At 31.0% G+C, this 23,122-nt stretch overlaps 2 protein-coding genes across 3 annotated transcripts; one reads left to right on the top strand and one right to left on the bottom strand.

Annotated features, from left to right (window-relative positions):
* On the top strand, positions 1-13,292 carry LOC117691347 (uncharacterized). 2 transcript variants are annotated; one of them, XM_066071214.1, is made up of 6 exons: positions 1-206; positions 8,048-8,080; positions 8,526-8,843; positions 11,843-11,965; positions 12,348-12,447; positions 12,865-13,292. In XM_066071214.1, exons 1-6 carry the CDS (start codon positions 143-145, stop codon positions 13,139-13,141), a joined length of 915 nt encoding a protein of 304 aa, XP_065927286.1. In that variant the 5' UTR covers positions 1-142; the 3' UTR covers positions 13,142-13,292. The 2 variants fall into 2 exon arrangements, with proteins under 2 accessions (XP_065927286.1, XP_065927285.1); XM_066071213.1 differs by having other exon boundaries at positions 12,342-12,447.
* Positions 13,293-14,402: 1,110 nt separating this feature from the next.
* LOC136271404 (uncharacterized) lies at positions 14,403-15,604 on the bottom strand. Its single transcript, XM_066071382.1, has 3 exons — positions 14,984-15,604; positions 14,440-14,812; positions 14,403-14,407 (listed from the first exon to the last, which is right to left on the bottom strand). Exons 1-3 carry the CDS (start codon positions 15,494-15,496, stop codon positions 14,403-14,405), a joined length of 891 nt encoding a protein of 296 aa, XP_065927454.1. The 5' UTR covers positions 15,497-15,604.
* Positions 15,605-23,122: the final 7,518 nt, after the last annotated feature.

Here is a 23,122-nt window from a genome sequence, read left to right as displayed (position 1 = left end):
ATCAAGAGTCCACAGTGTGTCTGTACTGAACGGGTAGAACGATTTAAATACACAGCTTGGTAGCGATAATTGAAATATTTTGAGTAAAAATAGGGTAAATCCCCATACAATTATTCAGGCGAGAAAGTTAGGGAAAGAGAAAATGGCTCCCAGGTTTGGATTATTTATGCTGAAGGTTGTGTTTATTTCAAGATTCTGCATTGGAGGTATGTATATACTGAATGTATGTAGAAAATTGATAAAGGGGGAGACATATTGAGATATACTCAAAAGAGTAAATTATAGATGAATTGTTGCCCTATTTGAATGATCTATCATATAAAAATTACATAGCTTGCTTAAAAGTTTATTCATTACTTCGCATTGTACCTGTATTTGTCGCATCTGATTAGTTACAGTGTAAATTAATAAAAAAAAATGATAAAAATTGTAAAGCTGCAAACAAAAATTTACGTTAATTTCTTGTTAAGAGATACATCTTAATGTAGTGTATATACTATGCATGCACATTTAATCAAAATGATACCTTATTTGCTTCTCATAAATTTAAATCTGAGTATTTTTGTTGATAACATTTTGCTCATTTTTATTGATTTATCTCGTTCATCCTTGCATACATGTAATACTAATATTAGATATCATTATCTTACTTAAAATAACTACATTTATCAAATATCTACGTACTGGTGTAATTTATTATTGCATAAGTACAAACTGAGACGTATAAATTTGCAAAGATATTGTATTTGTTTTTCAACATGTACGGAGAGGGCGAATTAAGTTTTTATAACTTGTGCCCAATCCAAATGTAATATATAATGCAATAAAATATGTTTTAATTAAATAATAAATTTACGTACAGATACATGTGATTATATATGCGACGATGTCTTTTGTTGTGTTAAAATGATTAGAAACAGATTTAGGTTGAAATCAATTTATGCCAAAGTGCCAACCACTATCAATTGTTGAACATTTATATAAATAAAACCTGATAAACTTTTTTGCGCATGATTTTTATTACATATTCTATTGCCTTTTCCCCTTAGAATAATAATAGACGCCTCGATAGCTCTACAAACCGAAGTCATATATTCATAATAGTCCGACTTTTACTTTCCTTTCCTATGACTTTTTTTCGCCAATTGCGATCACCGTAGTTTCAAAGAACCTTTCGTTTATTTTCATATGAAACTGTGTAGTACACAAAGATGCATATCTCAGTAAAATCAATTCAACTGTGCCATACATAGATGTAAATTCAGATTTTGTCTGAACCAGTGGCACATGCATGATTTCATTGATTATTCCGATTTTATTCATGTATATTCTTTTCACCTATGATCATAAAGCTGCAAATTGCTATTCTATTTGGAAGTTTGTGCATTTTATTACTTATTTTACAGCTGTATTTATACATGGATTTGCATTACATTTTTTGTACCTACCTTTTACCTTATGGAGAAGGCTTACATAGGCAATACCTTAATTCTGTCTCTTCTGATGTTTATGTGCATAATAAAATATGTTCAAATTAGGTTACATGGGGGAACATATAATTTATAGGGATAGACCAGAGACAAACCAAAAAAAAAAAACAACAACAAAAAACAAACAACAAAGCTACCCCCCCCCCTTCCAAAAAAAAAAAACATTCATAGGATATATCTATTTTTTGTTGCAATTCAAATGTATCATTAGATTCATACCTTATATATAGCTTTGGAATAATTTTACATTTCTGTTTATTTTTTTGGCGGGGGTGGGGTGGAAAGCCCAGGTACTTTACACATCATCAAAATTTTACAAGAGACTTGACCTTTGAAGCTTTATTAATTTAACTTCCTGGTGCTGTAAAGTTTAATCGTTCTGCCTCGTTGACTGTTTTCAATACTGAAAACAATTTTCAATACTGCAAAACAATTTAAAACTCTGAAACCGTGAAATGTAGATAAAAGTATAAATGCAATTTATAATTATAAATAGTTTTATGCAGACGAATGTACTTTTAATCTGTAGATATAAACGACATTATTTTAACATGCACAGCTTTCCCCATGGGGAGCCCCTCAGTTTTAATGCTGAATTTGAAGCAATCTGATTGGCTGAAAGATAGCGTCACTTTTGTGTTATCAGTCTACAAATTGTACAGTCTGTGTTCCCCCCCCCCCCCCCCCAGTTTATTTTCAGTTTATTTCGCTCACACCATGGAATGGTACATGAGGTCAATCATTATATACAGTTCAAAAGTCAGAGGTACACTGTATAAATGAATAGATAAGTAGTAGATAAATAGTAAATAAGCATAAATATACAATATATACAATGAAGATAAGAAAAAGTATAATAATGGAGGACAGACTATTATATCAAACAGTCTATGTGAAAACCAGTCTAAACCGGTTTTACAAAACAGCTGTTCTTGCTGTTACTTATTCACTCCCTCGTAATCTGCACTTTATATCGATTTATTTAAGTAAACAATTGATTTCTTCAGTAAGGGAATGTAAATATAAGCATTAAATGATTTATTTTTGACGTCGTCGTGAGAGTTATTATCATTAATATTATAATTATCATTAATATTATAAATTATCATTAATATTATAATTATCATTAATATTATCAAATTATCATAACGCGCTAACGCGCGTTATTCATTGTGTCTGCTCACCTGACGGCAGTTATTGACACGACGACGTCAAAAATAAATCATTCAAAGCTATAGTAAAGAAAGTGAGCGCTTAAGGACGTTGTTTACTCACGGTTTGAGTTCTCAAATCCGGATTGTTAAAAAGTTCAATTTCATGAGTAAAATTTGTTTTAAATACAAAAAGTATTTATGAAATGAATTATTATTGACATAACAATCGATATTTTTACTAAATTATGGAATTAGGCTCTGACAAAGCTTGACTTTTAGCGAAACAGAGGAAATTCGGACTAAATTTTTCAGAATTTGTTTTCCACTGAAATATTTTTGGCAGTACTATAATATTTAAAGTTAAGATTTTATTTGTTAGTTAACGTAATTTTGCCTATTTTTTGTTGGTTTTATCTTGCTTTTTCGTTTAGATAATCACATGGCACACACTACAAAAATATTGAAAAATGCTTAAAAATGATACAAGACACCATATCTCAAAATTTTGATCATTTACCTCATATAAATTTTATGCCAGCAGAGAAAACTCAATATGCTTAGTTTAGTACTAATAATGTTTTAGCATTTTCATCATTCATTTTTTTGTAATATTGAATCAAAAATGGGTAGTAATTTGAAAACTGATAGAGGAAATTCGGACTAGAATATCTTTAAAAATTGTGAATGAAAACTTAATGCTTTGTATCTATTTAATGTCACTACCATTCATAAACTGTATTTCATTTGTTAAAGAGTTAAGCAATTTGTATTATTTTCACAATTAAGAAAATCTCAATCATAGTCTAAAGTTTTTATGGATTTTTCTCAAATTTTCAAAAAATATTCAATGGCCATTAACTCAAAAAGTAGGTCATTGACCTACTTTTTTGTAAGAGAAGAATTACACAACCATGTAAGGTCTATAACACATAATAGTTGGTTTTTCATTATCATCAGTGGATTTTTTTTTCATTCTGAGTAAACGTCATCCTTAAGATGTACATTCGGCAGGAATCTGGGCACACAAGGAGAGTGAAAATTTCATCAATTAATTTTACACATTTTTCGAATTATAACCGTTATTTGGTTTCTGTTGGATGTGGAATGAGTGGAAAAATATTTGTAATGCAAAAGGTTTTATCATAATATGGGTCTAAATATAGCAACACGATGCAATTTATGTAAAATCCTACTTATTTACAACTGTTTTTAAATGATTTTGTTGTCTCTGGGTCTTCTCTCCACAAATTTGAAACGTGTAAAGATAACACATTTCAACATTAAAAAAGTCGCTTTTTAAAAAAAGATGGAGAGATGACCCAGAGATGACTAAATATGTACTTTTTAAAATTATTTTTTGAAGGATAAAAAACAAAGTCCAATGATATGACAGTGTTGTTCCAAACAGTACTTTACATCGCATATTGACAAGTCTCGCATGGCTCAGTGGTTTCGTACTGGATTAGTGAATACAAACATGCAGTGTTTTGATTTCAAATCCAACTGGTGGTCTTTTTTTTTTTAAATTAAAACTCTTTTGCTTTAAATGTTTGTTATTATAACATAATGTTGAATTATAATATACCGGTATATTTTAATTTGTCGTTATTGATTTCTAGATCTGCTGTATGAACACCATTTTCTTTTCTTATTACTAGTTTTTTTAGGATATACATAATATAACTTCATTAAAATATGTTTGAATTAACATTTCCAATATAACTAGTTATCGGTTTACCTCTCATTGTCATTTTTGAAAGCTTGTGAGTTTTTTAATAACCGGAATAGCCATGTACTTCTACTCTCAACATAATATATTATGACATAGCCTTTCGAGGTTATAGACATTTAAATCACAATTTATTCGTGTCGAGAATTCCTGCAAATATACAATCTTGTGCGCTCACTTTCTTTGCCCTTTTGACGAGTCATTAATTTCACTTGACCATTTTTGGATATATTGTTCTTATAACCTTTGTTTTACAATTGTAGAAATCCACTTTACATTTACAATGTTTTGTTCATACCCAATATTTGAAAAACCACACATATCTAAAATATTTTTAACACATACAATCCAAGAGTTTGACATATTTCCCCTTTGATATTGCAAGACCAAAAACTTATATAAAACAGATACAATTTTGCTTTCAGAGTTTGTAAAAAAAATTGACCAGTAGGAAATCATTCTGGTATATACATTGATACATAAAGGGAAACGACCTGTTTCCCCGTAAACCATATAGGATGGTGTACTACTTTTTAAGTTAAAAACATATTTTAAAAATTTCAAATGTACACATTCAATAACTTCTATATTTTCGTAACCCCAAATTTCGCACCCATACAATAACACTAGGACTACAATTTTATCAAATAAGTCAAACTGACAATCGACAGGTAAATTGTCTTATTTTTCTAATAACACTGTACATTGCTTTCTGTACCTGTTCACACAAACGTTTTTTAGCTTTAGCAAATGATCCTGTTCTGGAAAAGATTATACCCAGGTTTTTAATTTTTCTATAGCAACCTTATTGTAATAAAACACATTTTTCGGTAGAGGGCCTTTTGAAAAAATTAAAATTTTTGTTTTGTCAGTGTTGACTTGTAACTTCCATTGACTACAATATAGATAAAATTGTCGAATTTTTGAACTTTAACGCCAATTAACAAATTATAATCCCACGGAGCGGCTATATTTCTACATTTCTTACTTGTGGGGTGTCATTAAAAATACCTTTTAAAGCTGTGCGACCCGAATTTGACTGTGCAATGCAGAGTCACGGAACGAATAGTGAAGATTCCAACAATGTCCAACAATTTCTTTGCGACTTGTCAAAAGCATTTGACCGCGTTTGGCATAAAGGATTATTATTTAAACTCCATACCTACGGTATTACTGGAAGTATGTTCAAATGGTTTAATGGTTACCTTGTAAATAGAAAGCAAAGGGTTATGTATCGAGCAGTGTTGTCGTCTATTAAGTCTATTAATGCCGGAGTGCCTCAAGGCTCTGTCCTTGGTCCATTGTTATTTCTTATTTATGTAAACGATATAGCAGATAACATGTTAACATTTTGCAGACTTTTTGCAGATGATAATAGCCTTCAACATGCTGCAATCAATGTACACGATATGGAATCTTATCTTAATCGGGATCTTTTAACTTTAGAAGTTTGGTCTAAGAAATGGCTTTTAAATTTTAATCCTTCAAAAACTAAGGCTGTTTATTTTAGTAATAAACCTAACACAGTAACCCCTACGATAAAATTTCAAGGATGCGATTTGGAATTTGTACCCACCCATAAACACTTAGGTGTTATATTTTCTGAGGACCTTTCCTAGTCATCTTATATAAATTCTATTATAGCAAATGCTCAAAAGAAATTGGGATTAATGAAAAAACTTAAATTTAAACTCAACAGAAAATCACTGTCACTATTATATACTTCATTTATAAGGCCTCAGTTAGAATATGCATCTGATGTATGGGGCGGATGTTCTATTAATGATTCTGACAAATTAGAAAAAATACAGTTGATTGCAGCAAGAATTGTTACAGGTTTACCTATTTTTGCATCTCGGGAATCTCTTACTTTGAAACAGGGTGGGAAACGCTTTATAGTAGAAGGAAAATATCCAGGCTAAAAACAATGTATAAAATTGACCGAAACCTTTCACCCAGTTATGTAATGGATATTTTTCCAAATAAGCGTGCTAATGTATCTAACTATTCTACCAGAAATGCACATAATTACTCTATACCAAAATGTCGTTTAGAATTGTATAAATCTTCGTTAAAACTTTGTTCCTACTGTTGTCGATGAATGGAATGCGCTTTCAACGGATGTCCGTGGAAGCGACTCTGTTCGCATTTTTAAGGAAAAAATACATGTTTCTGTCAAAAATGAAAATGTACTTACATGTAGAACTAGACCTAATTTTTTTTACATATGGGGATAGATTTTTGAATATTATTCATACTAGACTTCGTCACAATTGTGTACTAAATAATGATTTATTTCGATGTAATATTATCAACAGTCCACTCTGTTCGTGTGGTAAGCTCGAAGATACTTACCATTATTTTTTTTACATGTAATAAATATAAAGATGCTAGAAATGTTCTATTTAATGACGTTTTTCAAATTGTAAATCTTAACATTGTCAATACTCATGTTTTACTTTGGGGTGACAGTGCAATTAGTGACAATGAAAACAAGCATTTATTTACATTAGTTTATAATTTTATCAAAAATACTGAAAGATTTAACTGATCGTATAACTACTAGTACACCGTTGTTAATTATATACATGTCAATTGCATATATGTATACTGCCATTCTATCCACTGACCATTATTTATGTTGTACACACATACTAGTATATTGTATTATATCTTTGTATTGGGAGAGGGCGGTCTAAGTTATGGAACTTGTGCCCAATCCCAATTGTATTTTTGTACAATAAAAATATGTTCAAATCAAATCAACAATGTCGCATTGTTCGAAATTAAACAGTGCGTACTACATAATATGTCGAAATACGTCATCAGTTAATTGATTATAACATGAGCGGATCCAGATTTTTTTTCGGGGGGGGGGGGGGCGAGGCGAGGGTCCTACCATTATTTGAGTTTGTGGGGGGGGGGGGTCTGAGACATATTTTTGGTAATTTTATAATGTTAATTTAAAGAAATTTCAATTTTGCAGGGGGGGGGGGGTCAAGACCCCCCTCTAGATCCGCGCATGATTAAGTTATACAATCGATTTACACACACACACAAAATTCAAAAACATTTACAGTGCAAGAAGTCGAGACGTGTGACAGAGTCACTTTGTAAGTACGAGTTAAGAACTGTCGACTAAATATTTCTTTCTTGTACAGCCAGTTACAACTTATGATTTTTTCTTATTTTGTAGTAAGTACGATTGACTTACTACATACAACTCGTTATACTTTTGACTTAGTTCCGACTAATTGTCGTTATTGGAGTCTTTTTAAAAACTACTTGTATTTTCATATCGTACTTTCGCCTTAATAGGTTGCAATACCGTATGCTTAGCTACAACATTTTCTTTCAATCAAAAATGAAATAATGTTGGTCGTCTGAAAGAAAAATTAAATGCATGAAAGGGGCATAGTCACGCATTTATGGTGGAAGAATTTGCGTGAAAAGCTTTACTGGTATATTGAACCAATGTAAACGAAAACATGACACAAGCCTAGTTATGAAATATTCACATAAAAAAGAATCTTGCTAAAACTCTACGACTGACATTCAAATTTTGGTTGATCATTAGAAATGCATTAATAAAGCAGTTTAAACAATAGAACTAGAAAATAAAAGACTGACGAAAATTTCGATCTTTCCCCTTTAACTTCTTTATTTTCTTTCAGTGGACACGCTATGTGAATCAAATACAACTGAGAGTAAGTTTTTATTTTATTTATTAGAAAACATTTAAAAGATTTACATGTATACCAACATAAATGATACAATATCATATGAAACAATATTGTATCATATTACATAAAATAATAATAATAGCATCATATGCTGATACATTATTATTTCATATAATCAAATTTCATGTCATCTGATTTGATTTTATATCATATGATACAAGATCATTAAATATGATTTTCATAAAATATGAAAAAGGTGGTCTCATATAGAGGTGATGCTTGTCTTGGAGTGTTCTGTTACACGGTTACCTTTGGGTTTTTTGTAGCATATAAATCATATCGATATATCAAAAGAGAGTTAAGTGAATTTTGACTATATATATCGTGATACAAAAAATAATTATAAAAATATGATAACATTTATCTATCTTATCAGATACATGTAACATTCTACATTTAAATTCTTTAGGTTTATCGGTGTGTTCCGCGGGCCAAGTTAGAGGTACATACATCCAGCTGAACATCAGATCTTACACACAAGCCGTGAAGTGTAGGTGTAGTCTCACAGTGGAGCAGAAAAAATTCATCACAATATCGACTAACCGTGTACCCCAAACGGACGATTGTAAAAGTCAAGTGATTCTGGATTTCCAATCCAAGAGAATGATTGATTGTTCGAGTCCTCCTACCTACTTTTTCCTAACTGAAGAAAATGAAACGGGGAATGTATCTTTTTCAACAGTCGCCAACACTCACGGCAGAACGGAATACTCGCTCTATTTTTGTGGTAGATCTGCATTTTTTTCTAATATATCTTAAGAGTTTATTTAACTTTGAAGTGTTTTGAAATTCTTTCAGCGGGGCACAACGATGTCTATATAAAGATAATGGGATGAAGTAATGTCAAGTAATGTATGTGAGCATACAACTTCAGTAACGCGCGCTGGCGCGTTATGAAAATTTGTATGAACACACCGCTGCAGTTATGAGACTATATCTTTCAAAAAATAATGATTCAATGCTTAAATATTTTTTTTATTGAAATATTATTAGCCTTTGTTTTCCCTTGGACTGAAATGTCACACTTTCATTGGTTTAAACATAGCACGTGATTGCCTCATATATCTCTATATTTGTTCGTTGAGAAATAATAGTAGAATATGGCCGTCATTGGCCTCCGCTTTGCTTACTCATTTGTTTTGTTTTCTCGAGGACTTTCAAGCGACATATTTATTCACGAATAGCGATGATCTACGCAAAGCCATGTACAAGATGCCTTACATCTCGTCCAATTTAACTCATTTAAACTCTTCAAAATTTTTAATCTCACCTTACAAATACTCTTTCAAAATCTTTGCTTCACCCATGTTTACTTACAATGTTTTGTTGCTATTCAATTTTAAATGTTTTCTCCCTTTCCTCTGCAGAGATTTGAGCAAATTTCGACGCTGCCATTTTGTTCTGCTCCAGACAAAACAATGTGACGTCAATATTCTAAGGGCAACTACTCTAATTTTAAAGAATTTCAAAGGGCAACTACTCCAAATACTTTAAGAACTTACGGCATGCAGTTTATGTATAAAATACTATGAAATGTCGAAATGCGTAAGCGAAGCGTCGACCAATGACGGCCATATTGCCTAATATTTGCATTTCCATTGTTCTTTCCCACTGTAAGCCCATACGGAGGAGCTGCAATTATTTAAGAAATAAAGTACGAGTTTTCGTGAATGTTGCAGAATATCCTCCGAGGTCGAGAAATGTTGTTTTAAAATATAAAAGCCGAGGCGTTAGCCGAGGCTTTTATATTTCAAACAACATTTCGAGACCGAGGAGGTTATCCTGCAACATTCACGATAACAAGAACTTTATTTCTATTCTTCTAACAGCCCATTATTTCTACAGATCGTTTCTTCTATAGAGAGACGATCTAGGTCATTTTGACGGCTGTTCCGTGTAACCCCAACGGTTTTGTTAGTAATGTTTACATGTGTATCGATCAAAGGAATCACATGCAGACGACAGACGTTTTCTTTGGATTTTTTATACTCTTCACTTATTTATAAAATATCTTTGAATCATGTTCCTAATATTTTAAGGGCAATTTAATACGATTATTACTACTACACGTGATATATTTTATGTAAAAACATGCAGTGAAAATGTAACACTGTGCCGGATAATTATGCCAGTGCCAAGGTGGCATTTTTGCATCCGCTTAAGCTGCATATATCGAAAAATTCAAATATGCCACATGATAGACCATTGCTTAAAGAGTTAACAACCACCTTTGTTATCAGTGTATCTCACCTGTCAGGTAAGATATTTACCTTTCAAAAATAAATTCCTATAGGAAAATAATTTTTCCCATAGGAAAATCAATATTCCTATAGGTAATTTGAAATTTCCTATCGGAATAAAAGAACTTCCTATAGGAATTTCAATTCCGATAGGAAAACTTAATATCCTATAGGAAAACTACATGTCTGAATCAAATTCCTACAGGAATTACCATTCTCCTATAGGGAATATAATTCCTACAGGACTTTTAAAAAATCCTATAGGATTGTCAATATTTCCTGTAGGAGAGTCAATTCTCCTATGGGAATTATCATTTTCCGATGGGATATTAATTTTTAAAGGTAAATATCTCACCTGTCAGGTGAAACACACTAAAAACAAAAGTGGTTATATACTCTCTAGACAATGGTCTATCATTTGGATTACATGGATTTTTCCGAAACTGCATCTTAAGCGGGTGCAAAAATGCCACCTTGGCACTGGCATAATTATCCGGCACAGTGTTATGTGTTAGGGAGGTCCTAGGAACAGCCGCATTGATCTCTTAAAAATAAACATTTGAGGCAATACACATCCTTTTGACTGGAACTAACACGTGAAATTGACATGGTTTTAAAAAAATTACGGTTTGAATTTGTATTTTCATGATCAGTGCGAGACAAATAGGTATTTCTGATCTGATAATTTACTGATGACGTTCGTGGTATATTGGAGAATAATGTCCGCGGCATCTCTTTGATCTCGGCAATAACTGTAGTAGAATTCTCTATAATCGCAATTGCTCTGTCAGTATACTATGACGTCATAAAGGTGTAACGTTATATATACTTTTCCATGACGTTATAGATTTAAACCACTATACGATACATCATGTGTTTTTCTCCAACTCCATTAAAATTAACGTATTTACATGTAATATTAAAACATGTTTTTGATAACATTTTAAAGGAATTACTGTTATAACATATCATTGATTCTGTTAACAAATCTATGTGAATTAAAAAGATACATTACAGTCTGAATGCTTACTTTTGATGTAAGAGCTAAATGTCAAGGTCTAGGCTAATACAGGGTATTTGCGAGTGGTAAAATGCAAATATAAGTAATAAACAACGATTATTTATTGAACATGGCGTTATGAATAGCAACTGCTCTGCTGGCATATTTTCCATGATGCGCTAGCGCGCATCATGGAATATGCCAACAGAGCAATTGCTATTCATAACGCCATGTTCACTAAATAACGTTGTTTATTTCTTAAATATTATTTCTCACAGAACAAATATAGAGATATATGAGGCAATCACGTGCTATGTTTAAACCAATGAAAATGTGACATTTCAGTCCAAGGGAAAACAAGTAATAATATAATACTGGATATACTTTTTAAAATGTAAGCCTGTTTATAAATAAAAAGAACTTTTTATGCAAGAAAACAACTCTCAATTCTGAATATTTGGCATCATTTAACCATTTTGTTATTAGGACCCAAACTGCTTTTGGTCTGTTATGACGGAGAACTTGTTGTCACTCCAAGTATACCTACGTCACCAAATACAAATACGTCACCAAATACAAATACGTCACCAGCACAAGAATCGTCAACGGGTGAGTGCCAACAATCTTTAAAGTATCTTTAGATGATTGTTTCAATAGAAATATTAATTGTACTTTTGCATTCATTTAGTTTAAAAAAAAAACAAAGTTCTTTTTAAAAGTATATAAAGTTTGAATTGTGTTTGCAACTCTTCAAATAGATAGAAGATATAAAAAAAACCCACAAAATATTTGTTTTTCTGTATTGTTTCAATTCTACAAAACTTAAAAAAACACCAATGGTATCAATGTGACCAAACCTTGTAAAGAATACATGTATGTATATACTGAACATATTAAAATTAAATGTATCAATTTTCACGCTTTTTTGTTGTTATCATATTTATCCTTTTGTTGGCAAGAGAAAATAAACATTTTTTTTGTTCAGATACAGGGGCTGAGAATGCAGCTATAATTGCAGCAAGTGTATTGCTTGCTGTTATTTTTGTCGTTTTGGTGGTATTGGCTTTGATGGTTATTGTACGACGAAAAAGGTAACTTTTCTTTGGCCTCAATTTGCTATATTTCGTACACAGGATTTAAAACTATAATTATATGTTTTTTATTAATCTTTAGCAATATAAATGATATTTGTCATAATAATAACATAATGTTTGTTAAAAAGTTCTTCTAAAAGATCAGAAGACTAGACTCAGTTTAATCAAAACTATGGATTCGTTTTTCTGTACATGGTACGAAGTAGATTCAAGTTTGTCCTAACATCGGTTATGACATTCGAAGCCCAGTTTGCTGCTCGATGGGGATTTTAAATTTATTTTGGAAATGTAATAAAAATTTAATAATCAATCTTGAAAAGGAACCCAGGAGGCGAGAGAACGGTTCACAATCTAAAGGATGGAGATACAGAAAAAGTCCTTTAAAGACTTAGAAAATGTTTGTTTATTTTTCAGACGCAATTCTTTTCCAAATACAACGCAACAGAATTATTTACCTTCTGTCGACACACTTAAGCATGATTCAACAAAGGAAAACAGAGACATTCTTGATTTCTGTCATACCAATGAAGACAGTGTCTACGCTACTATCGAAGATAACGAAGGCTACCTGAAGAGTTCCGACTTAAGAAGAAACAGTAGTCTACGATATTCAAAAGCCCCAACTGCGCATGTTCTGTCAAAGGAAGAGGATGAAAATATTAATAATGGATATCTAGAAGTTTTGAAATAACTTTGCGCAGATTCTGAACTGTCTATAAATTTGATTTGTTTTATCGGGATTCAGTTTTCATGATGCTAATAGTGGAATGAAAATAACATAATTTGACTGGAGATGTAAGTTTCAGTTATGAATGTACATAGAACTTTTTCTGTTCACTGTTTTTATATCATACTAGACTTTGACCCGTGCACGCACGGGTTGACATTGCATATGATATCTGGCATTTACAAAAAAGAGACATCGAAACACCGTATATTATTATAATTGACATTTGCATAACCAAACTTCAAGCCTAAAATAATGTTTCAGCTATTAATTTCACTACACTCTGCTGAGTTGGAATAATCTAACTGTGTCTCGGGAAAGGCCTTCACCACAGTTAAAATGCCTCCCATATTCCCGTAATGTAGCAAAAAAACGATTTTGGAGAAAACAGAGACATAGATAACATTTTATTTATCTCTCTGGAGAAAATTAATAAAGTTGCATTGAAAATAACAGTCAAATTGTTCACAACAAACCGTGTTGAAGCTGTAAATACCTTTCTTTAAAAAGTTTAATTCTATAATTGCAGAATTCAACATATTTCAACAACGTTTTTTACACACCATGTTGACATTCGAAACTCTCGGGATTTTTTTAAATAAATGCACTGTGTTAGAGTTATCTCCCGTATTTTCTTTGATGAACAGAAAAATTTCCAATGAAAATTAACACGCATTTGTTTTATCGTTTCCAAGTTTATACAGGCAAATGTGATATTGTGGAAACATAAAATAAAGAGTCTCCGTGGTTTAGTGTGAATGTAATGCGCATGCGCAAGATTGTAAAATCCAAAAAATTCAGATGATTTCCGGAATTTTTTGAGGAATTTTCGTTGATCATTAATTAACGAAGCTTGATTGAGAAAAAATAAATACAAATTGGTAATCTTCAAGTACCAATGATGTTTAAAATATATAAAACAAAAGACAGTACTCTTATTTTAATATAGTAGTATAGATATGTTTTTTTTTTTTTTTTTTTTTTTTTTTTTTTTTTTTATATTAGGTTTTTCATTTCACAACATATGTACATATGTAACATAATAATGATTGTAACATTTTTATAAACATATTACATAGTCTTTATACTATTTCTACTTAATAGTACAGTTTTGTATATTTCATATGAGGTGAAGCTGATTTTGAGAGAGAGAGAGAGAGAGAGAGAGAGAGAGAGAGAGAGAGAGATATTATGCAGGTGGATTACAATACAAGTATAGACTATGTTATACTGAAAACAAATGAAATGATATGAGAGTTCACATCGATCAAAAAAAAAATTTGGTGTCGGATTACTTTTATATTTACATGAAAAAATATATTGCTTCACAATAAGAGCTATCAGGTTAAAAAATTTATAACTTTCTTTATTTTTGTATTTTCCAAAAAGAACTGATTGAATATCAGATGTAATCGAGATTTCAAACTGTGTAAAAATCCACTCTTCAACATCACACCACAATTCTTTTACTATATTACATTCATAAAATAAATGACTAATACTTTCTTCATCTTTTTTACAAAAGGTGCAAACAGCAGATTCTGCTTTTTTTATATTAAAAAGATATTTATTTGTAGGGACAATCCTATGAAGTATTTGATATTGCAGCCAATGTAGTTTTGATTCCTGTCTACACTTAAAAGGGAGTTCAAAAATTCTACTCCAAGAAGTTTGTGAATAGTTATAACCCCTTTCTCTCCATTTTGATATTGATGTACATATTTCTCTTTTTTTGTCTAATAATATGTTGTACATGGATTTACAACCTTTACAAGTATTAATAAACAATAGAATATGATTAGGGACAATTGGTCCATATTGTAATGTGTTCTGTAGGTTTGATAAGTGTATATCTTGTGTATGTAGTCTGGTTGTAACTGCAGTTCTTAAACTTGCATACTCTATGAAATTTGTCTTTGGATTAATGTGTTTCAATTCATCAAAGTTTCTAAATGTTCCATCTATATTAAGCAGATCACTAACAAAAATAAATCCTTTATTAACATAACTTTTGATAAATATTGATTTATTGTCTATGGTGATTTTGGGATTGTGCCATATATTATCATTTATAATTTGGGGTTTACTTAGTGGTGTTTGTTCAATTATTTCTAACCAGCTGAGGAGCACTTCTTTCCAAAAAGAATTTTCTAAATTTTTACATAGAAGGTACGAATAATCAGGACCATTTCTCCATATTTCAGAGATACTAATTTTCAAAATTGATTCTAAAAGCTTTACCCATTTTGTATCAGTTTTAATTAGTCTTCTCATCCAAGTAGCTTTGAGTGCTGTGATAAAATTTCCATAATCAACCATTTTGAGACCCCCATGATTATAATCTTGTATGATTGTACTTTTCTTTACTTTATGAACTTTACAGCCCCATAGGAAATGAAAAATATTATGTTCAAAAGTTTTTAGGTATTCAGTTTTGGGGTTGGGTAATGCTTGTATCAAATGAATTAGCTTTGGTATTATTAGTGTCTTGATTATCGTAATTCGACCAATTGGTGTTAATTTTCTTAACTTCCACTGATTTATCAATCTTCTAATTTCAGACAATTTTGGTAAATAATTTAATTCTTCCATTTCATCTAATGTAACTGAAAATTTGATACCTAGAAGCTCAAAATTTAAATTGTTCCAACTAAGTTTCCATCGTGAATGATGAAATACATCCTTTGAAAATTTTTTGCTACCAATCCAAACCATTTTTGTTTTTGTAAAATTTATTTTTAAGCCTGATACTTGTGCAAAAAAGTCTAAAACCCTAAGAATGCCATCATATGATTGTGGTATACCATCCATTATAATTGATGTGTCGTCTGCATATTGAGATATTTTGTATTCTTCCCCATCAATATTTATACCTTTGATGTCTTTTTCATTTCTAATTAATATTCCTAAAATCTCAGCGCAGAGAAAAAAGAGATATGGAGATATTGGGTCACCTTGTCTACAGCCCCTTTCTGGATAAAAGTATTCTGAAATTATACCATTTTGAATCACACATGCCTTAATTCCGTTATAGAATGTTTTTATCCAATTTTTGAAGGAGGGTCCAAAATTAAAAAAATCTAGTGTTTTTTAGATAAAACTCCATGAGATGGTGTCAAAAGCCTTTTCGAAATCAATTAACATTAAAAGGCCGGGTATGTTGTAATGCTCTGTATAATACATAAGGTCATATATAAGTCTTATATTTTCCCCAATAAATCTTCCCTTCAAAAATCCAGTCTGATCATTATTTATCAATTTATCTAGAATAGTTTTCATGCGTTCAGCTAAGCTTCCTGAAGCTAGCTTGTAAATAACATTTAGTAAAGTAATGGGACGCCAATTTTTCAGAAATTGTTTAGGTTTTCCAGATTTGGGAATGCATGTCATAACACCTAGTTTATTTATTTCTGAAAAGTTTCCTATTTGAAAAGAGTGGTTTATTGCTCTTGTGATAAATATTCCTAAGTCTCTCCAGAAGAATTTAAAGAACTCACTTGTAAAACCATCAGGGCCAGGACTTTTTTCATTTTTCATTTTCTTAAGGAAATTCAGAATTTCTGTATCAGTTAAAGGACCTTCCAGGGTATTTGACTCTTCACTATTAAGTTTAGGACACTTAATTTTTTTTAACTTTTCATGGAAACTTTCTTCATTTATAATTTCTCTTTTCTTATACAAGTGTTCATAAAAAGATTTAGTTTCTTTTAATATTTTCATTTGATCGAAAATAACCGACCCATCATCTTTTTCAATATTTGGTATTTGTTTACTTATGTAGTTCCTAGTATCTAGGTTAATGAAATATTTGGACGGCTTTTCTCCCTCGTCAATCCATTTAGACTTTGACCTGATACATTGACCTTTTAATCTATTTTTTCTTATGTTGAGAAGCTCATCTTGTTTGTTCGATAATAAATCTAAGGAGTTTTCCGTGAAGTTCTGCTAAAGACATGTAATCTCATTTTCTAATTCCTTTTCTCTTTCATTTGATTTTTTTTTCTTAAAAGCAGAGTATGAAATGGATTTACCCCTTATTTCAGTAAGAAGAATATCTATAAAAAGTTGATCATCAATTATAAATTGGATATCTTCATTTCTTATATTATCTAAATTATCTATATTGTATATAGGACAAACATATTGTCTTTTTACTTCCCTAATTATTTTTTTATAGAGTTATTATATGTTGTATCAACTAATAGGGAATTGTTGAATTTCCAAAAGCCTTTCCCATTCATAAATTCATTTACTTTAAATTCAAGAATTACTGGGGAATGATCTGAACGATAGCTATTTTCAAATTGTACATGTGGTACTCTATTTGTTAGAGTTTCAGATATAAGGAAAAAATCTAATCTGGCTTGTTTTATAGGACTTTTCCTTCTCCATGTGTATCTTTTTAAATTTGCCTTATTTTCCCGAAATATGTCCACAAGATTAAATGTCTCCATTAATATCAAAACTTCTATTCTTGCTTTTGGGTTATTCAGATGTTTATAATTCATATAGTCTAAGTCTTTATTCATTACTAAATTGAAATCACCTCCAATTATAATATGTTGTGTATTAAGATAAGAGTCAATTTTATTCCTTAATTCTGAGTAAAAATTTGGTGTATCTGAATTTGGGCCATATATATTTACCAGTAAAAGGTGCATATTTTCAACAGTAGTGTCTAATATAAGATAATTACCACTATCATCTTTATCTATGTTATGTACTTTACATTCAAAATTGTTATTTAAAAGAATTGCCACCCCTCTAGAGTTTGTTCTGAATGAGTTAAAGAAAGATTTAGTTCCCCATTGAGATTGTATCAACATTTCATCTTTTTCACTAAAATGTGTATCTTGCAAGAAATAAATATTGTGGTTTTTTATTTTAAGATTTCTAAAAACATCTTTCCTCTTATGGAAGTCATTAAGCCCTTGGCAGTTTACTGATAGTATTTTTAACTTGTTTTCTTTAAGTGCTTTGTTGTCCATTAGGATTATTTAATAATACTTTACCCCTGCAGAAGACAGTTAAAAGAGATATATAGTGAATAGAAGAGAAAAAAGTGCTATGACATAGCAAAGGTGTTGATTCGGCGCATGAATTGGTTTTGTTTATCATTTGTAAACATTGGCATGCTATACAGCTGCCGATAAACCTGTATATGTTAAAGTTATGTTCAGGTAGAGGTAAAAAAAAGTTTGAAAAATTTGAAGTATAGATATGTTTATCAAAAATAAAATTTTAGCATGAAAAATAGTTTAACTTTTTCTTTTGACTATTGAAAAAAGATAAAAGTATATTTTGCGTTTTTAAATCGACACAACTTGTCAACATTAGGAACAATTTACTTAGATGTGGAACCACGTCCGTTGATTGGAGATAACCATTTCAGAATTTCTAGAAAACTTCGTACAATAGACTATCTTTGGGAATTCATATTTTTCTGTTTAAGAAAATGAAAACTGACTCAACACAGAGTATAACAAGGCCAAAGAATCGTTCAGTATGAAAATGATGTCCATACAAGCTTGGTTATTTAAACAATAACTTGCGTTCTGTGTTTGTTTATAGGGGTATAAATTCAGGTAGCGAGTTAAATAAGGTTGAAAAAAGTCCATGAGTCTTGCCAGTTAAAATTGATCTAAAATGCATTTTAATCATACATGTATGGTTGTTGAAAAAATTGTCTTGTGATGCATTAATAAACATATATACTGAAGCTCAGCAGTTTAAAATAAACTAAAAAAAAAACAACAAACAAACAAACATTATCACATGATTAACATTATCAATTGTTTCAGACTTTGTTTGATAATTAACGAAAACAAAGATTCCTGTTTGGTTCGTTAGATAAAATTCGTGACACAGTGACTTTATAACATTCGTAATGTAAAAGCCCTGAAAGATCATAAAACAAAAATATAATTTATACCAAAGTAATACATAAGTACAATACATGTATTTCCATCACGATAACATTTTTACATTATCTTTTTTTGTACTTTAAACATTTTAGCAGAAGGTAACTCTTATAATATAAATGAATTACATTTCTCCAAAATAAGTCATAAAACATATAAATAAGATAAAAATATTCAGAAACACTTTCTCACCATTCTATGGGAATTGATTTGATTGATTTGAACATCTTTTATTGCATTATATATTACAATGGGATTGGGCACAAGTTATAAAAACTTAATTCGCCCTCTCCCTATATGTAGAAACAAATACAATATTATTGCAAATACGTCACAGTTTGTACTTATACAATAAAAATTACACCAGTACGTAGATAATTGATAAATGTAGTAATTCTAAGAAAGTCAAAGTTATCTAATATTACATGATTGCAAGGATGAACTAGATAAATAAATAAAGATAAAAAAGATATTATCAACAAGAATAATCAGATTTGTGTTTATTCAAATCTACCAGTACCTTGAATATAAATTTGAACAATTGAAAAAAGATATTTATTTTCATCCACACTGAGTGAGTCGTCTCCCCAAAGTAAGGAACGAGAGTCAAGAATACGAATTTTGCCAAATCTAAGAAATTTATTAAAAAATTCTTCCCTGACAGTAGCATACTTAGGACAAAAGAAAAAAAGTGATGTGCGTCTTCAATTTTCCCACATGAACAAAGAGGACTTGATATAATATTACATCTATAAAGATCTATGTTTAGCGCACAATTTTGACGGAGTCTTGTGTGTAAAATATTAGTACGTCTTTTCCCATAACTGAAATAAGGAGGAGCTACTGCTGGAGAATTGGAAATTTTGTTTTAAATAAGGATAATGAACTCGAATCTCTGATATCCAAGAGAAAGGAATTCCATTCATTGACCACAGTTGGAACAACTGATGATTTATAAATTTGCAGTCTACTCACGGGTATATTGTAGTTTTGTGAGTTTCTCGTATAATAAGCAGATGCATTACATCGCATATCCGGTACAATGTCTAACAGATATTCAGGTACTAAGTTATTATGGATTTTATACATTATATTTAACCTTTGAATTTTGCGTCTTGCATTAAGTGGTTCCCAGCCCGTTTCAAAATACAAAGATTCTCTAGAAGCAAAAATAGTTAGCCCAGTAACAATTCGGGCTGCTTGCAATTGTAGTTTCTCTAGTTTTTCAGAATCAAAAGCAAGACACCCTCCCCATACTACTGACGCATATTCCAACTGTGGCCGAATAAACGAGGTGTACATAAGTGAAAGAGTTTTACGATTAGCTTTAAACTTTAGTTTTTTTTAGCAAACCAATTTTCTTATAAGCGTTATTCAGTAAAATTTCTATGTGAGACGACCAACTAAGGTTTGATGAAAATGTAACACCCAGATGCTTATGAGTTTGAACATATTCTAACTGACTATCTTGAAAAATAAGTTTCGGTGGTTCTAAGTTTTTTCTCGTATTAAAAAATATAACTTTAGTTTTAGAGGGATTGAACTTTAGTAACCATTTCTTCGACCAATTTTCTAAAACATTTAGATCATGATTCAGACAATTTTCAATAGTTTTGATACATTTTGATGAGTACTGCAAACAGTTATCGTCAGCAAACAATCTACAAAAACTTGACATGTTGTGTGCTACATCATTCACATAAATCAAAAATAGTAGTGGTCCAAGTACGGAGCCTTGAGGTACACCGGCATGAATTTGTGCCTTAGTAGAAAATAAGTTTTTGTACATAACTCGTTGTTTCCGATTTGCTAAATAACTTTTGAACCAAATATACATCTTTCCATCAGTACCATACATTTTTAATTTATATAAAAGTCCTTTGTGCCAAACACGATCAAAGGCTTTGGATAAATCACAAAACACCATGCAACATGATTTCCCGTCATCAATTCTCCTAACAATATCATCATATGTTTCTAATAATTGAAAAACAGAAGAATGGCCTGGTAAAAATCCGGCTTGATATTTATAAAACATATTGTTACTGTGAAAATAGTTATATAAATGTTTAAATACAATGCGTTCCATGACCTTACCAACACAACTTAATAATGAAACTGGTCTATAGTTTGACAACACCGAAGGGTCATCTTTTTTGAAGAGTGGAATAACGTTAGCTTGTTTCCACATAATAGGAAAAACAGATTGATTCTTTAAGTGAGCGATTAAACAATAGAAATAATGGTTTGACAATGGTAAGTTTAGTAGCTTTCAACATTTTGTGACTAATAAGGTCAGCACCTATGGCCTTGTTTACAGGAAGAATAGATAGTATATCAATTATTTCTTGTTCATTAATACACATACTGTCAAATATACTGTCACACATAAATATTTCTTGAGGTAATACAGAGTTATCATCAATAACACAGGCGATTGAAGCAAAATATTCATTCAGTGAGTTAATCTTATCGACATCAGAAAAAGCACAAGAGTTACTATCTGTGTATTGTAGAGGAGGAATTTCCGAGAGTGGTTTTGTTTTAAAAGTGTCCCTAAGAATTTTCCAGTATAATTTTGTGTTGTTTATATTGTTGTCAGTGATTTGTAATTCAATGTTGTTATGATAGTTTTGTAGTGCATGTTTTTTCATGTTGTTAAATTTATTTCTAATGTGCTTGAATTTATCCCAGTCTAGAAGAGAATTACTTTTGAGTGCTTTATGTCGAAGTCTATTTTTTTTCCGTAAGTGTTATACGTAAGTCAGAGTCGAACCAAGGTTTGTCTTTAGGTCTAATCGTTACCGATTTTTCAGGTATACACTCTCTAACAAGTTCCAGATATTTATCTGTAAAAAGTTCAGTAGCCTTTTCAGTAGAAAAAGCATTACTTATAATTGAATCCCAGTCGGTATTTTCGATAATAGTATTAAGTCTTGTAATATCCGCATTCTTGTAGTCCCAAATTTTTCTAATATAACATTTACTTTTTATGATAGCCGTTTTTAGAAAAATATATGTAGCTTTATGATCGCTCAATGTATTGTCTGTGTTTATTACGCCTGAGTGGAGAGACACAAGGTCAGTGCTTTTCAAAATTGGGTCAATAAGGGTGTTCGTCGTGTCTGTAGTTCGCGTGGCTTCGTGGATAGTGTTTGTGAGGTCGTAATTCATCATGATATCACTAATGGGATATAAACGAGTATTTTCTAAGAAGTCAACGTTCAAATCACCTAAAATAAGGAATTTACTTGAAATATCTGACACTTTATCGAGTGACCACGAGAGTTTGTTCCAAAAGGACTTATCACTATTAGAAGGCCGGTATACGCAACAAAGAAAGAAGTTACAAGTGGGTTCACATATTTCTAACCAAATACACTCAACTGATGAAGGTTCAAGGTCGAAACGTCGAGAAGCTTTAATAGAAAGGAACATAAATGAGAATACCTCCTCCGTGTGAGTAGTATAGTAACCGCTCAACAAAATATCATTATCACTAACATTAGAATCTAAATGTGTTTCAGTAAAACAAAGAATGTCAAAATCCCAGACAAAAGTTTCTAAACTTTGTATTTTGTGGCGAATACTCCTAATATTGAGATGAAATATATCTAACGTGTGTATTTGACCCTCTGTGGCACTCGGGTTTAATTCAATGTCACCTGAAATCATATGGATCAAATAAAGAACTTGAAACCAAAAATGTAAATATGTAATATTTTCAACTAAAGTTTTCTTTATATTCAGATGTTTTAAACCTTTTTTATAAAACATTAGGAAAAATAAAAACAAATATATGACATTGAAGAGAGTAAGCACTTCCACTTTTAAAACACCCCTGCTATTACAATAATAAATTCCGATTGCGGCTCTGTATTGTACAATAGTGTTACCTGTCATTAAATAAAGTGGTTCGGAAGAAGTGCATAAAAGGATGTTTGAGCTGCAAAGGAAAGGTAAAAATAGGAGATTTGTGACGAATTGGCGCGAAGAGTACAAAACTGTCTACGTATGTGCATGC

The sequence above is a fragment of the Magallana gigas genome, chromosome 9 (assembly GCF_963853765.1).
Source record: "Magallana gigas chromosome 9, xbMagGiga1.1, whole genome shotgun sequence".
NCBI lineage: Eukaryota > Metazoa > Mollusca > Bivalvia > Ostreida > Ostreidae > Magallana > Magallana gigas.
Note: the sequence above shows the minus strand (reverse complement) of the source record. Positions and strands in the feature narration are given on the sequence as shown.